The sequence below is a fragment of the Argopecten irradians genome, chromosome 7 (genome assembly GCF_041381155.1).
Source record: "Argopecten irradians isolate NY chromosome 7, Ai_NY, whole genome shotgun sequence".
Taxonomy (NCBI): domain Eukaryota; kingdom Metazoa; phylum Mollusca; class Bivalvia; order Pectinida; family Pectinidae; genus Argopecten; species Argopecten irradians.
Genome location: NC_091140.1, coordinates 32,506,523 through 32,523,805, shown reverse-complemented (window position 1 = coordinate 32,523,805; position 17,283 = coordinate 32,506,523). Strand labels below are relative to the sequence as shown.

General features: G+C 34.7%; 1 protein-coding gene across 1 annotated transcript in view; it reads left to right on the top strand.

The window, feature by feature from the left end:
* Positions 1-17,283, top strand: part of LOC138328182 (AF4/FMR2 family member 3-like) — a 101,347-nt gene that overhangs the window by 42,543 nt on the left and 41,521 nt on the right. Inside the window, exons 8-9 of the mRNA XM_069274858.1 lie at positions 984-1,032; positions 12,782-12,879. Of these exons, the coding sequence (XP_069130959.1) occupies positions 984-1,032; positions 12,782-12,879 (147 nt within the window). The remainder of the gene's footprint in view (positions 1-983; positions 1,033-12,781; positions 12,880-17,283) is intronic.

Here is a 17,283-nt window from a genome sequence, read left to right as displayed (position 1 = left end):
CTACAGATTTGACCCAATTAAACAGTAATACTGTATTGTTTTTGCCTTTCAAAATAGTTCTCTATTTATACGCATAAAACTCAAGTTTTAATTAAAGTGTTCAAGTGTTAAAAAAAATCATGCACAATTTCTGTCTTTATCTAGAAAGTCTGTTTTAATGTACATAGTAATGAAAACTTAACTCACAAAACTGGTATCTTGGCAACAAAAACAAAATTTCAAAATGTAACAAATGAGAAATTTAATTTAATGTACTGGAAACCAACTTTCTTTCGTGTTTGATTCACTTTCGCGAATTTTGTGATCCAAGTAAATTCTTGAAATTTTATCTCCGCAAATTAATATCTACATCATCTATATTGATAAGAAGTATCATTCAATTTTTAATTCTGTGATTATTAATTTTCGCGAACTTGTTTTGAAATAGAAATTTCAAAATTTAATAGCAGTAAAAGAAAGTTGGATTAGAGTAAATTATGATAAACCTGATATATAGAAATAAAGGTGATGAATAAGAGATAAGGAACTGATATTGTTCACATATTTTTATTTCCCACGATGGGATTTGGCACAATTGTCATAAGTTGCTAGTCGTATAAAGAAATAAGTTTTATGACTGAGAATGGCTGACATATATTTTACAGTTTCATAATTAATTTGCTGTTGACACCAATACTGCCACAAAAAACATTAAACGCCCCCTGCTTAATGCTATATTTATGGATTGTGTGAAGACATAGCTTTTTATGTCAAACTATAAAAATAATGTAGCATTTTTTACTTGGTATTTCTTATGTAGTGTACAACCTTATTACATTGCTTCATCTTTTACCTAATTCTGAATGACCTTGGCACAGAATTTTCAAAGAATTTTGTACTTTCCTATTACCATAGAAGAATTCAAGTACTGAGTAGTTCCCCCATGCATGTCAAATGTGATCTATAGAACGTTTTTGATAATAACTTGATTTCTTGTATTACAGTGATATTGCTGACGATCTTGATGTGAGTGAAGACAGCGACTCAGAGAGGGTGAGTTTTTCGTCTCATATGTTACATACATGTAAATTGTAAAGGAGGAAAGGTAGAAAGACCACAGTTTTTCCATGGGATGATGCATGAAATATTTAAAGTTACTTTTTTGAAATTCTTTATCGGCAGTGTGCAGACTCAACAGAAAAAAAGCGGGGCTTTTGAGATAATAAAATGATTTTTCACACCTTCCAGAACTTGTGGATGTAAGACTTACTTAAAAGAATAAAGAAAATAAATGTTGACATTATACCAAGGGACAAGATTTTTTTTTCATATATGAGATATTTCAGGAACATAAGGAGCCAATTTTTTCAGAACCATAAATCTTAAATAACATCAGAAAATGAAAAAATAGGGTGAAAAAATTACAAAAAAAGGGAAAAAAATTGGGAACTTTTTTGTTTTATTTATTACCATGTGCTGTCATATGTGTAACCGCTGGTTATTAGATAAAATATGACCGTCTGCCCGTGATGGGGTACAGAGGCGGGCATCTCCTCGACCTGACACTTGGTGGCAGCAGCAGTCAACCTAAATAGAATATGGCAGCATCATCTCCCAAAGCCAGCAGACACTAAACACACATTCTTAAATACCAAAATATGTAGGAGTAAGATTGTAATGGATTGCCTGAAAATATCAACTTAAACTTATATTTTTATAAAAGAAAGATCTTGAAGTGTGCTGCATGTTAAACTAAAGTTGATTAACTGATAGACTGTTTCACCATTCAAAGCTTTAAATAAACTTCAGTTCAGAATTCAAATTGTTAGTGGTTGGTGCTCCGAAAAGCTTTATGCTGTAAGCCAACTTTTTTGGTGGCCACTTAATTAAAAAATTTCATGACCAATCACTTTTTTCGTGGTAATTAAGATTGTGTTTTAAGAGTGCAGTCATGATATCAATATTTAAACAGATAAATCAATAATGACGTTAAGAATTTTTTGTTTGGATGGGTGATGTTACAATCTAAAAGTTTCAAAAGCAACACCCACATGTTCTGTGATACAACAACATAAGTCAGAGCATTATAAAAATGATAAGTTTTAATATTTTTGGACACCACCCTCATATTTTCAGTTTTAGATGATAGATTATTTTCTGTACAGTGTTATTAAGGGCAAACACATTTGATTTGCGAGTCTTTGACTTTTAAAACTGTAAATGTACAGAGCATTTATCATGATTGAAATTGATACCAGTACTTGTAAAATAAAACTTGGAAATGCTGAGGTTTTCATGCAATTCAAGTGCATCATATCGTGGAATTCAATATGTTTCTCAAGCTCTGTGTTTATTGCAGAGGCTTTGTTATCTGATCACAGATGTTTCTGATCAAATTCGAATTAGAAAACGGCTGAAGTCGTCAGCTTGCTGTGCAGAAGGTTTTCATGTGTTGAATACACAGATGGACAGTATTTCATAGTTTTAAGACCTTTGGTTGATTTGTTGTGTGAAACTATTGTTCTTGCTTTCATTTCTAATCTTTTTGTTTCCCTGGTGTCTGTGTTGGTTAGGGTTTATAACTCCTGACCTAATCAGACTGGTATTTACAAGTCAGCAATGCTGACAGATGGTTATAAACAGGATCTGATAACATGAAGTAACAGTTTGGTCTGATAGTGATTATATTCAGTGTATAATCAGAGAAAAGGTCAGCAAGGGTAATAAATTAATTATCTGTATAATTTAGAGAGACAAGCCAAGTTCCAGCTAAAATCCTGTTAAAGTTGGGCAATAATGTTATGTTTACTCATTAGCCAATGTAATAGAGAGTGAAACACTTGCAAGCAAAACTTTTGTCCAATGTTTCCCTCCATGAGTTATGTCCCCTTGGTTTTAAAAGGCTTACTTTGGAAAGTGTTTCTGGGTTCACAGTATTTTGTGTTTTTCAATTTTTTGGCAAGTGTTTGGTGAAAGTAATGAGTCAGAATTATGACTAATTTGAATGTACTAGCCCTGACCCCCAATCTGATTTTCTAGCTATCTAAGCAGTCTGTACCTACTGCACTCCGTGGTACACCTTATTGTTTCTAATCCTTTGCCTCATGTTGATACTCAGACCTATCTGTCATCCATTCGGAATGAAGAATGTTTTTCATTCATAAATGGATATCTGATGTGCTTTAATAAGTTTCATAAACTCTGGGCCTCTTAAATGATGACTAGTTATCAGGTATAGGTCTGTGATTTTTTTGCGTGCACTCTATCCTTTTCACTCTGACTATAACTGTTGGTAATATGACAGCAATTTAGCAGTAACTTTCTGTATAAACTTGTCATCAGTGATAGGTTCTATAGACTGTTATTAACGCCCATATATATATTGATTTTGGCTCAGCATTATAATTCCAATATTTTGATCTTTTATAAAATAACAATGAAATAGGAAGTCACAAATTAGATGTGACCTTCTCATTGACTTTGACTGAATACTACAAGGATGGGCAGGAAGGGGATTACCCAGGACCAGATATTTTGTCTGCGAGATTATGCCCTAGAGTCATTTATATCTTGTCTGGGAGATTTGCCCTTGTGCCTAGTATCACTGGACATCGTAGATTTGCCCTTAACCAGATATTTTGCCTTGATTTGTCATTGACCAGTTATTTTGTCTTGATTTGTCATTGACCAGATAATTTGTTTGGATTTGCGATTGACCAGAAAATTTGTCTAGATTTGCCATTGACCAGATAATTTGTCAAGGAGATTTGCCAATGACCAGATATTTTGTCAAGGAGATTTGCCAATGACCAGATATTTTGTCTAGGAGATTTGCCATTAACCAGATAATTTGTCTAGGAGATTTGCCATTAACCAGATATTTAGTCTAGGTAAGATCATACATCAAGCTATATTGCTTTATCATATTGCAATTGATCTCAATGATCCCTAATTGACAAGGACAAATAATTTTAGAAAAAAGTAAAATGGCCTTTTAACCATCATAAAACTGCTACTCAAATGTGTACAGTATCCTGTGCACACCAGAAACAGCATCCTTTGAAATCCGTTCAGAAGTGAAAAACATTAGCAGCCACTCCTGGACCTCAAATATTCATGAGAAGATGTATAGAATGGGACAGTAACGAGACAGAAATCTATCCCTACTGTTGGACTTGATATTCTAATATATATTACAAGGAAGATGGCCCTTGCTTTTAATACTACAAATACAATGTATAGGACATTTAATCCATTGTCATAGCCTATTGAAACTACTCATTAAGAAGATGATGCCAAATGTATAACAACAAAGATTGCACAGATTTTTGAGGCAATAATTTAATGACGACAAGTTTATTAAAAAGGGACAGCTATCTCCAAAAAGGGACACCTATCTAAAAAAAGGGACACCTATTAGCTATCTCCAAAAAGGGACAGCAATTGTGATAACTAAAGAAAAGAAGAAAAATTTCATATGATTTTAAATGGACTACTATTGGATTGCTATTTATGACTCTATTAACAATGGGCAGCAATTTGTAACAATTAGCAATGGATGGCAGTTAACAAATTATCCATGGACAGCTATTTTGGACAATTTTCATAGGATGGCTATTTTTGTAACATTTTGGAATGAGCAGAGATTAAGAATACGTACAGATGATGATTAAAGTGATGAGAGGGCTTCGTAGGAGGAAGGTAAGACGAAAAATCAATACGATCTCGCAAAAATACGTCGCAACTGCCAGGCATTATCTGACACGAGGGAACCGACAAACCTGTATTGGGAGAATAGATAGGGAATCTCTGACGTAACTCGTAGGACAGTGACGTCGTTATTAACTCGGTAAAGGAAACGTAAATATTTTTTTATGAATCTTTCATTGTGAAATGCAAAAAGAAATTTGTTAAACAGAATGTGAAGGATAGCCCATGAATCTCAATCTTGTTGATTACCGATTTCTACCCAATTAGCACTTCTGTCCCTACCCCCTTCCACTTTTATACACCACAATTTCACTCAACTTTAATTGAATGCAGACTAAGCTATATAAAGAAAGATTGTATGTTTCTTTATTTGCTTTATTTGGTCTTATTAAATACCTCCTTATTTTCAGTGTTTCAAACGCCCCTGGCGTTTATTGGGTTGACTGTGTATGTTATAATCTGTCACTTAAATCGACACATTATGCTGTGGGAACTAGCTACTCATTGAAAAACATTTTGATTTTCAAAATGAACAAGGACAAAACAGAAAGAATTAACCATTTTATTAAATGTTCTGTTGAAGCTGAAAATGTTCACGAAATTGCAATTCTTTTAATATTAATAAAAACATACAAGGCTTATCGTTAGTCTGATGATTTGTTATGTCCAATTACCATGGACAGATTTCAATTTTATTTTGTTATTATTTTGGCTGATATAAGGACTGAACTTTGTATGATTTTCTATGCCTTGGTCTGTGGAACCTACTGTACCCATTATTATGGAGCGTTTTGAATTTTCAATTCCTATGGGAAATTACTATGGTAATTCTGTTTCTTGTGATCAGCCAGTAAAACTGAGCTTCTATAATCTCAGTCATATCCCCTTGATGAATATTGATGAGGGGAGCCAGGCAGCCATTTCTGTGCCGGGTTACTCCATGATGTTATAATTATAAATCAATCAAAGGTATAACGCTTTCTAGTTTCTTTTTGATGATTAATTTAAAAATCTGATAACAATGTTAATATTGTTTTAACAAATTATCGACAACCTGTACAGTGATTCTTGTCGGAATGTTGTTGGTGAAAATTCTGTTGTAATTCCTTACCTGATATTACCTGATTATTGTTTGTATTTTATGTCCTGTTAATGGCTATGCAATCCTGCAAAAAATCAGGGGTCATGATTAGGGAGTGTTTAAGAGGTCCCGACATATACAAGCCCTCCTTTTCTAGGTCACTAGTTTGAATGTGGGCAATTGCCAGATACTGACCGCTGGTCAGTTTTTTTCCTTCGGGTACCCTGGATTTCCTCCACCATTCAAACCTGATATGTCCTTAAATAACTGGCTGTTAATTATATAATAGGATGTTTAACCAATGAAAACTAAGAGTAATAATTAAGTATTTAAGTGGTTAAAGAATGCCAGATTTCTCAGAGAAAAATCACCAACCTACACCTCTCGGTGGTATGATATATCTACACCACCATACATTGTACATTACATACTATATATGGCTATATATATTTTGACGTTGGTTCAGAACATATTGGAGAACTTTCAGCTGCTATAAAAAGCACACCATCTTTGTAGTCCCTGATTATATTATGCAGTTCTGATGGTAAAAAAGCCTAATGGGGATTCTGCATGCGTGTTGCTTCATCACCAACCAACATCAGAAGCTCTGAACTTCAGATTTACGACAAGATGGTTACTCAATGGAGGATAGACATGTATTGCTTAATGATAGATTGTAGGTCAGCTGAAAAAGCATGCAACTTATTGTTATTGCTATTATTACAGTTCAGAGTTGTATTTTTGAATAAAATGAAAACTGAGTAATGAAAAAGATCATGAATAACAATGATGCCTGATTTCTAATTGATTACATGTATATAGACATAACTTATATTAGAACCAGGTACTACAGAAGGAGAAGTGTTTATTACTTTGTAAAAAAGTTAAAATCTAGGTCATATCATATAATTAGAATATATGGAATTGTGGATACTTATATATTTAATATAATTCAAAGACTTTTATGGTCAATAAAAGAAAATGAAACTATTCTTCCTAGGTCAGATAATGTTTGACCGGTGAAATGATGAGTATTTAAAAGGATAAGGACATGAATGTATAGACCTGTACTGTACCAGCTGTGTGATGACCTTCTCTGTAGGTGATTGGATGTTGTCTCCTCCAGACTTTAATTGGCAGTACATTGTCTGAAGAACTGTCCATAAATCCACAAATGTGGTGGCTAGACAATGGCTCTGGTAGACTTTGTATTGATCTTAATATAAGGGCCCTTTCATCGTGTGGATCGAACCCTGATTAACAGATACCTTCAATTGGAGATCATGAACAAATAAAAAATAGTTCCATGTTTGAAGATCTTTGTAGATGTATAAGAAATTAGGATAAAAAGCCTTGTTGTGTAACATTTGAAAAACATAGTAAAAAGGAAGTTGTTTTTTTTCACTTGAAATAAAAAATCTTGTAAAAGGAAGTTGTTTTTTTCACTTGAAATAAAAAATCTTGTAAGAAAACATTTGCTAGTAATGTTTGGTAGTAGGAAGGTTTTTAACCAATTAGCTGCTAATTACTCTGGTATCACATGTCTGTGCATACACATACTTGTTTGTAATTCCATGATATCGAAGGGAATGCATTACTGGAATGATCTTAAATTATTGATATATTTTCGCACATAGAATCAAATCTGCTGAATTGCTTTGGGTTTTTTTCCCCCTTAGAAATAAAACAAAGTCTCTGTAATGATGCCCTTGAAACAAAGACTCAGTAACGTGATTAATTTACAAACATAGCCGAGAAACGCAGTATTTTATTCATTTTTGATGTAGACAAATGCTGAGATGTAATAAGGAAAATGAGACTGAATGAGGCGGTTTTTGTATGTCTAGTGAAAATGACTGTGGCAGGTTAATGGTAGCATTGAAACGTATTACTGGTGTAGCTATTGACATCACACTGCTAAATCATTTATTGGATGGCTTTCATTCATTTACATTTGATGGTAAGGCCACCTTCGGGTCATTGCCAAATGAACTGAAACATGGCATAAGTAGGACCTGGAATCACTAAATCAATAGAAATCTGCAGGACTTGTTTTTCTCAAGCAGACATCACCAGCTAATATCCTTAAATTACTGGAAAATACTTTTCTGTTTTGGATTGGAAGGTTAGAAGCTTCTGGCAAACAAGCTTGAAGATTGATTACCAGAAATAAATGGAGCAACTCTTGAATTGATGTTAGAGGTTAAAAGGTCACTCAGGTGCAAAGATCAAGATGTTTATCAGTAGAAAAATAAATTGCATATTTGACAAAAGTTACAAAATTCATGAACCAAAAAGAATGGATGGAAAGTTTGTTAGTTCTGCTAAATGTTCAGCGGCAGTGGTGTCCTCAGAATAAATACGAGGTCAACAATTCCAAATATCAGATTGTTATGCCCATCCCCAGATGTGGTTAGAGGGAGGTGGGCATATAGTGGTTTCCATGGAGGAAGAAGCATTTATGTTATATCATCTGTCATTTCTGATTTATTGGCAAATTATTTGTTGTTAATCACATTTGTATTTGGTTACATAATACATACTAGGATACATAATTTGTTAAGTTAAAAAAATGGAAAATGTTTAGCTGTACCTTTAAGCAGACAGATATCTGGTCACTTGTCTGCCAATGTAAATGAAGAAAACAAAATGCATGGCAGATGTATCTTAGAATTTTCAGCATGAGTGTCCTTAATCATGTTACATTTCTTTTATACTTGCTGATTTGTTGTAAAGTCTGACAATGCTATGTTAAAATGTCCTCCATAATGTTTCACTTGTAGCTTCCTGTTTTGTATGAATAAAACACCCTAATCATTAGAAGCAGAGCCCCTGGTGCATTCTGATACACTCAGCAGTATAACTTTAGTATGCCCATCACAACTAGTATTATTAAAGCTCCACTAAATTGCAGAATATTCGGCTTGTCATGTAATGCACTTCTTCAAAATAGTATTTGCATGTCATCAGAATAGCCAATGCCCTCCTACAAGCTGTGAGATAGAGGAGTCGCTGGTAATGACAAAAATCAATAATATTCAAATCTAATTTTCTTTCTATCTTTTGAAGTTTCTCGGTTATCAGTTAAAAGTCTGTTTTTTTCTGTCAAATTAATTTTGGTCATAAACAGGAGAATTTTAAGCTTTAAATGTAGTTAGTGAAACAACTTAGTCTGCCATTTCCAATGAATGATGATATACATTTTTCCCCTTTACTTTTAAGTACATCTTTCTGGATGGTTTTTCTCATATTAAATCCACTTCAATTATCTGTTTCCTCTGCGTTTTAGTTTAATAGAGAATTGGTATCCAACCCTCACAAACGGAGAAAATCTAATGTAAATTAGTTCTCATCATCCAACGTAAGGTTGCTGAAGGCTATAGCAATTTAGGATTGAAATCAGCCAAGCTTCGTGATCAATTAATGAAATCATCTATTGAATTTATTTGAGCAATTATTGATTACATACCATTTTGCATAATGATTTGTTGTATTTTCTGGACTTTTTACCCTAAGAATGGCTGAATTGACATTTAAACAAATGTCATTGACTCGTAATTAAATCAATAACTACAAAAATATGCTGATCTCGTGTTCCGCAGTTTTTTTTTTTCTCACAAACAATGGTACTGCAGGCAATGTTGATCAAGGTATTAAGGATATTTACCCATTTCCATCTTTTTTATTAAAAATTATAAAAGTTCAAATGAAAAGTGTAAAGCACGCTCCAATATAGAGGGATCCGGGCATAAAGTATCACAGTAGCTGTAATGGTCAGACAGGGGCTCGAACCCAGAACCTCCGAACACCAGCCGGATGCTCTATGGATTGAGCTACCTGTCTCATTTCTCTAAGCAAAGGTGCAGACTTGCTTTAAATCAAATGTTTTTCTCCTTATGTAACTTACCGGTATATAAAATTTTAACTTAAGTCTGTATTCAAAATGAGAGCCTGGTCAATGGTGATAACCCAGTCAAATCCTGATACATATCTGATACATGTATCTTGTGTCCTTTCTGACCTGTTCTGTACAATTAGGTCCTGTCCTTTCCTATCCTCAGTACTGTCCTGCCAAGTCTTGTTCTGATTTCTATGGAGGCTGAGGGGGATTGATGTTCTGCAGACATTTCTAGTTTCATTTATTTTATGGGCGTGTTATGTCCATTTTATAACATGTGGGAGTAGAGATATTAGTCGGCCTTATAGTTCTGACGTAAAATTAAAATGGATTGATGTACTCCTTTGCAATGATTAACATTTTGAAAATGGATTGGAATCTTCTGTAAACCTTTTGGGAAAATTTTTAAGTGTTCATTTCCAGCAATTCTGTTAAATTAGACAACACTCCTGCTTATGGAGTGATTGAAACTGAAAGTCATCTTGATTTATTGATCATTTTGAGATTAGTATCAAAATCCAAAGTTTGATTGATGTCACATTTTGATATTATGAGAGCTGTTTTACACTTTTATACTTAAATGGCAAATGCAGTGATGAACGCTCGCCCACTATTTACCGTACGGAAAATACTAACTAGTTAAAAATAACTAGCACATCGGTAGAGTTAATTAAGTGCAAAAAATACTGAAGTGCAATCCTTGTCTATTTGTATCCTGATTCATCTGTTCAATCACATATAATTAATACCACTTAATGGATTTTAATGCCAGTAACAATGGACACTACAGGATAGTCATTATTTTGTTTACATCTCAGGATTCAACCTATTATTCTGTTCAATCTGACAGCTGTAATCTTTACAGTGGATGGATCTCAAATATTGTTATACATGTACAATTTAAAACGGATAGATTTCATTTCATTTCAAAGATATTTTTATTAGATCAAAAAATTCAATTTTGATTGGACAGCAGGTAAAGCCCATATGTATACACCCACTCCATATGATTACATACATGTTTAATATTAGAAGCATATTTACACTGGAATGGATATATGTAAGTATGATATGAAGGGATGTAAATGTATGTTGAATATAAAAAACACCTGTAAAAATCCATCTTGATAGAGATATATATATCCGTTTGATTTTTTCCACTGTAAAATTTCTGTTATGTGAGTATTGAATTTATAGACTTTGCCGGTTTGTAACACCTGTACATTTGTACTGCACACCTGGGGCATGACAATCTACCTTATATACTGAACACCTGCATGTCTACAGTGTATATTTGGTCAATAAAAAAAGGGGGGAAAATGCGAAAGATTAGGGGTGTGAAGAAAAAAGAAAAGAATAATTTTGAGGAAAATATGGAAATCAGCATTTAGAACGTCAATGATTTTGTATTAAAAAAAAGTGGAGGGGGCAGGGGGTCTGTGAAAATGTGAAAATAGTTTTTGGAAAAAAGGCTTTGGCCAAGTGGTTCCGGTATCCAGAGATATTCAACCATAATCTCCTCTGGAGCTATGATTTAAGTAAAAAGTGCTGAAATAAGTATATTATGACAATGCAACACCTGTAAGAAGGAAGGAAATGATAGCCATTTGTAGGTAGTGCAGTAAAAATGTCTGGTGACAAGCTCATCAATCAGACTCTATATTTAAGGTTACACATTGGTGTGTGTGAATCTTACTTTACATGTATCATATTGTTCTATTAGTCTTAACTGGCTAATTTAGGGCTTGGATCACTGTGTCTGGCTGTCCACAATTTGGTTTAAAAATATTTTTTCTAAAACGTTGAAATTTGCACATAAAAACAGCTTATGGGATACAGCAGTGCATTTTATTTAGGGAGATAGTGAGAGGGTGGGGAGTTGTGAAAGATATTGTATCAAATCTTCTTACCAGGTGAGCTTATGGGATACAGTAGCGTCCGTCGTCCGTCAATGATCGACTTCTTCTCAATAACCGCTGCTCGGATTTCAACAAAATTTGTCTAGTAGCATCCTTATGAGCTACTTACTGAAAATTGTACAAATGATTTGTCTGACCCCCCCGGGGCCTGAGGGGCGGGGTCCAAAGGGGTCAATTTTGCTATTTCCATATAAACGACTTCTTCTCTGAATCTAAGCATGGGATAGCACTCATAATGCAATGGTAGGATCGTTATAGGGTGGGAATTAAAAATTGTACAAATGATGGGGCTGACCCCTTGGGGGCCTGAGGAGCCGGGTCAAAAGGGGTCAATTTGGCTATTTCCATATAAACGACTTTTTTTCTGCAACTAAGCATGGGAGAGCACTCGTAATGCAATGGTAGCATACCTATAGGGTGGGGATTCAAAATGATGGGACTGACCTCCCAGGGGGCTTAGGGGCGGGGTCAAGTAAATGACTTCTAATTCTTTTGCTAATTTTTCTAATTGTAAGAGTCTTTGTGATAATTACAAAAAAAAACCCCAAAAAAACAGGTGAGCAATACAGGCCCTCTGGGCCTCTTGTTAATGTACAGGAACACAATTTAGGGGGAGGGGGAAAGGACACTAAATGCATCGAAATCCTCTTCCTTTGTAGTGATACTATGCTTTAAATTTTTATTTTGAGGATTTAAAATAAAAAAAACACTTTATAATTAACCACTTATGATCAGTTGGATTTGGATAATTATATGATAAAAATAATCATGTGGTTTTTAATTACCATACAGATAAGCATCATTTGCGGTGAAACTGATTTTTTTTATCAAAATATGGAAAAGATTTAAAGGAGTGCAAATGTCATAGATATAGACCGGGGAACCAAATGGCATGGGAAAAAGTGTTGTGTACAGTATTAATTAGGTGTGAAATGTTATAAACCTGAGAATTTGTTATAGAAAGAGTATAGATAGTGCAGAATGTTGATAGAGTGTGTGTGTAAATAGCACACAGTGCTGTGTTCCCCCACTCCCACACAGCAGCTAGGTCAGACTGCTAAAGCATGGAGTTGTTGACTGCCGATACAACAGACATAGTGGGACTGCCATGTAAAAATACTATGGCTGCCAAACAGCAAAAAGTCTCCTGCCGGAGCTAGCATCTCGGATTTATGTGTGTCCTCTGTATTTCAGCTTCCTGACGAGCAAACCCCACCCCAGGGTAAATCACGCCCTACTCAAGTACCGCCAGCACGAGGGATAGGAGGGAAGGCTCCAGTGAAAGAACCAAGGTAAGGAAATCTGTGTTTGTTGTTGTGGTGGTACATCAGCTGTGTTTACTGTTTACAGTGTATGGAGGATATCACCGGGACATATGTGACTTTCACAGGTAATGAAGGATGGTAATTAGCAAAAAGATACACATGAATCGGAGACTATACATGTGTTACATAGAGTTAAACTGGTGTCAGCACAAGTGTTGGTACTTGTAATGGATACTGTATACACCTACACTGTTATATACCCCTGTGATTTACCGGGATATCACCCCAATGTATTGTGTACATGTATTCAGATGTCCATCTCCCAATTTTGTGTAGGAAACTTTATCTGACTTTGACTTATTTAAAGTACTTTCCCTTGTATAGAATACAGTAAAAAAGAAAAGAAAACAGCACCTTTCACACCTTAGGAAGTGGAGGTGATGTGGAGACACAGATGCTCACCATTGAAACCTACTAACCCCACCCTCAATCTGTGTACTATTGATAACCACTCCACCCTTTTCCACTATCACAATAACTTGCCCAACTCCAAACCGCCACTCTCAATCTGTACCATCAATAACCTTTAACCCTTTCCACCATCACCCATAACTTGCCCACCCCTACCCTAACCCCTATCCTCAATCTCTATCATCAATAACCCCAATAACCATTAACCTTTCCCCATCATACATAATTTACCCCCTCCCCCGAACTTTACCTACCCTTACCTTTACCTACCCTTACCCCCCCCCCCCCAATCTGTACTAAAAATACCCCCTCATTATTAAGATTGTATCAAGAGACAATATCATCAGGTATTCCTTATATTTATACTTATTCCTCCAAACACACACCCATCCACCACGCTACCCCCATGACACCAGCATATCCTTCCTCCATGTGATACAAAAAAGATATCCTTTATATTACATGTACTAAGATATCCTAGCCCAGCTCGTTGTATGTAAATCTGCTAGTTTACATTAGGTGTTTATTGAGCCGACTCGCACCATTTAACTCTGCATCAGTCTGTCTTATGATAGACACTGATAGCTTCCTCAGGACTCCATGCTAGTATACTATAATGAAAATACCTTTCAGCACTTATCTGTGTTATTAGGTATACACAAAAGGTTTATACATGCTCTCCACTGCCACACATCACAGATTGATCTCTACGTGGGTATTCACATGAATTAAAGACTTTGTGGGGGTGATCCCAGATGATGAACTGGATATAATGTCAGTATGTCTACATCAATATCATGTCAATGGGATAACAACTATTTATCATGGTCAGATGCTCTGTATCTAAATACTATCACAGATGTTGTTTGGTGGTGATATTGTTAAAGGAAACCTGGTTAGAAACTGACAAGTAACATCAGAAGACAACACAAAGTAATACCAGTAAGCTTTTGTGCTTCACAACAACTGTTTAGAATATAATACATTAATAGATCCATGTTTTGTCATGGTAAAGGGTTAAGGTTGTATTGTTCTAACTCATTATCGTTGTTACCTTAACGTTTTTCAAATTGATGAAGCACACCTTATCCTCACAGAATTGGTAAATCCCAAGGTATATGTCTTAACATAAGGTCACCGAAAGGCCAGAGGTTATAAAATCAAAATGTCATTGATCTTGAGGTCATCTAAAGTCAAAGGTCACTCCAATATATGTAGTCAAAAGATGTGGTCAGCTAAGGTCAGAGAACATTACCATATAGTCAAAAGAGGTTAATTTCTTCAGGTCAAAGTAAGATCAGAGGTCACTACCATAAAGTTCAAAGATTTTAATTTCTTAAGGTCAGGGGTCATAAGATGTTACAGACCTTAATGTTTCTAAATGTAGAAAGTCACTCCTTAAAAAAAATCTTTTTAAGAGCTTTGAAAAGTTGATAGAACACATAAATAGAAACTAAGGTTGATAGACTTTGTATGCTCCACTGGGGATTAACTATGAGAGCTTGAGAAAATTTTGAAAATTTTGTCAGATGAGGTACAACAACATTACTGAGAGAAATGTAGTTTATTCTCCAATCAACAATGCTAACAGAACCATTTTAGATTTATTTTCCCCAAGTGGCCTGCAAATTACTCTCCAAAAAAATCCTGTTACACCAACTTCTGCAATATCTCTGAGGTTTTATTGTCGAGCGTGTCTCCACTCATTTCACAATGATTTGAATCTAACAGCCGCTCGGGGTGCTTAATGACACAGAATGCTGTGTAAATTAGTATGTGATGTCATCACTTTCTGTGTAGCGATGCGGGTATTGTTCCTTTACACTCCACTATTCATATCAGGGAAATCTAGTTCCAAGTATTTTTTCATGAAAACATTGAAATACGCTTGAACATTGTCCTGAATATGTTTATATTTTTTTCTCAGTCATGTTTACAAGCACCCCTGATATAGTTTTCTGAAAAATCCATTAGAACTAATATCTATCTTAGTTGAGCTGTGTTTTTTGTATAGGTTGAAGGCAGTAATTGTCTATCAAGTAATCACTAAATTGGACCAGCATGTTTTTTTACAAGCAAGCACAACGAGTGTAGGGTAATGGGCTAGCTAATATCTGTATCTTTTTATATGCTTAATTGATTTCAAGTTTGAACTGCTCGATGTAATGATAGAGGGAATGAAACATGGCCATCGTCCATTATTGATTGGCAGAAGAGTAGTAAATCCTACCTCATCAAGTGGAACTCAAGGAATTACTCTTCAGAATGTCAAAGAAACAAAGACGGTAGCTATAAAAACAATTTCCTATTGTGAAAAGACGAGACAGTGATGAAAAGTAAGCATTTGACAAAGGCTATAGGAACAGCTTAGCAGCATACTATAGGTACCATAGCTAATAATTCTGGTCGGCTAAACGAGGTGTTTATATTTGGTATGGTTAATGGAGATGGAATAAGATTTACTTTGAGGAAGTAGTTGTGTGAATAATTTTCATTCATTGAATGCTTTACAACTTTCAATTTGATGTGAATTATCAAAAGTAGATAAGACTTTTTAATGAGGTTATTTAATTACTTTTGGCATTTTTGTTAAAATTCTGAGGATGATATCAAGGATTTTTGATATGCCATATAGAATCAAATTAAGTTTTTCTAATCAAAAGAAGGTTTCAAAGTTACAGTTACTTAGAATAATGTTTAGCTAAAAGGTTGTGCATAAGTGTCATTTTAGAGGACTGTAGAATTGGTATAAGGCGTTGATTAATCATTGATTTAGTCACCGCTGTCTACATTATGAACTCTTCCATTTTAAGTCCATAATACATGGATGGTTCAACAGCAGTCAAACCAAACATTTGAGTACTGAACATGACTTTGCATTTTGTATTGTGTATGCTTAGACATTTGCTGCGACCTTGCATGTGTACACTTGCGTGTGAGAGTGGGAGGTGTGGCTACGTAGCCTCTGGCAATCCGTCAATTACAAGGATAAGTGAAATAAGGAGTTTGTTAGATCAAAGTCTGTTCAGAAATTTGGGTTTAGAACAAAGAAATTTACATAGAAGTAGCTATAATGAAGTTTAATTTTACAGAAATACTGTAAACCAATTTGTTTTCATGTACAGTTTCGCATGTTTCACAGGTGGTTAGAGTTTTCAAAACTAAATTGGTGTAAAAAAGTTTCAGCTACATGTATTCTATAGCTTTATAACTCTATGTCACAAAATTTAATTGCCTTAAAAAATACTGTGACTTGAAAATGGAAATTTTAATTGCTGCGAAAAATAAGTTGGTTTACAGTAATAAGGTCTTGACTCAGGTTTGGAAGACAATACTTTAGTGCCAAACAATGGCCTAATAAGCTACTTTGACAGACAGATAGAATTTGTGTAAAGAAATCCATAACATGTCAATAAAAGTTAAAGAGCGAGTTCACCCCACAAGAGGGCGGCATGGGTTGGAGAAACAGTCGGAGTGGTGTGAGGGTTTTACATTATGTATACTGGTAGTTAGTGGCGAGTCACTAAGGGTGTGATGGGACTTCACACATCAATATTGATTCATACTTTTGTCAGATCGTCATTTATAATATGTACCAGAAATATGAAGGATGAATTGCTACAAAAGTGCAGAATTTATTCCAAATAGGACAGTTTGGTTTGATTTGAAGCCCACACCATGAAATGAGTATAAAGTGTTACCCTGGTTTGTCTTATCCCAACCTTTCTTGATATAATGCTGTGGAGGAATACATATTCAAGTAAATATAAAAAAAATGATAAAAAAGAAAGAATTACATTGAATTTGAATATTTTGAAATGAGACATACAATTTTGTTTTAACTGGTGAAAAAGTGAAGACAATTGAAAAGTACATGTATCCAGTTGACCCTTGACTTTCTGCAGATTCAGGATTCAAATCGCAATAATTCTAATTAGTTAAAACATATGACAAATAAAC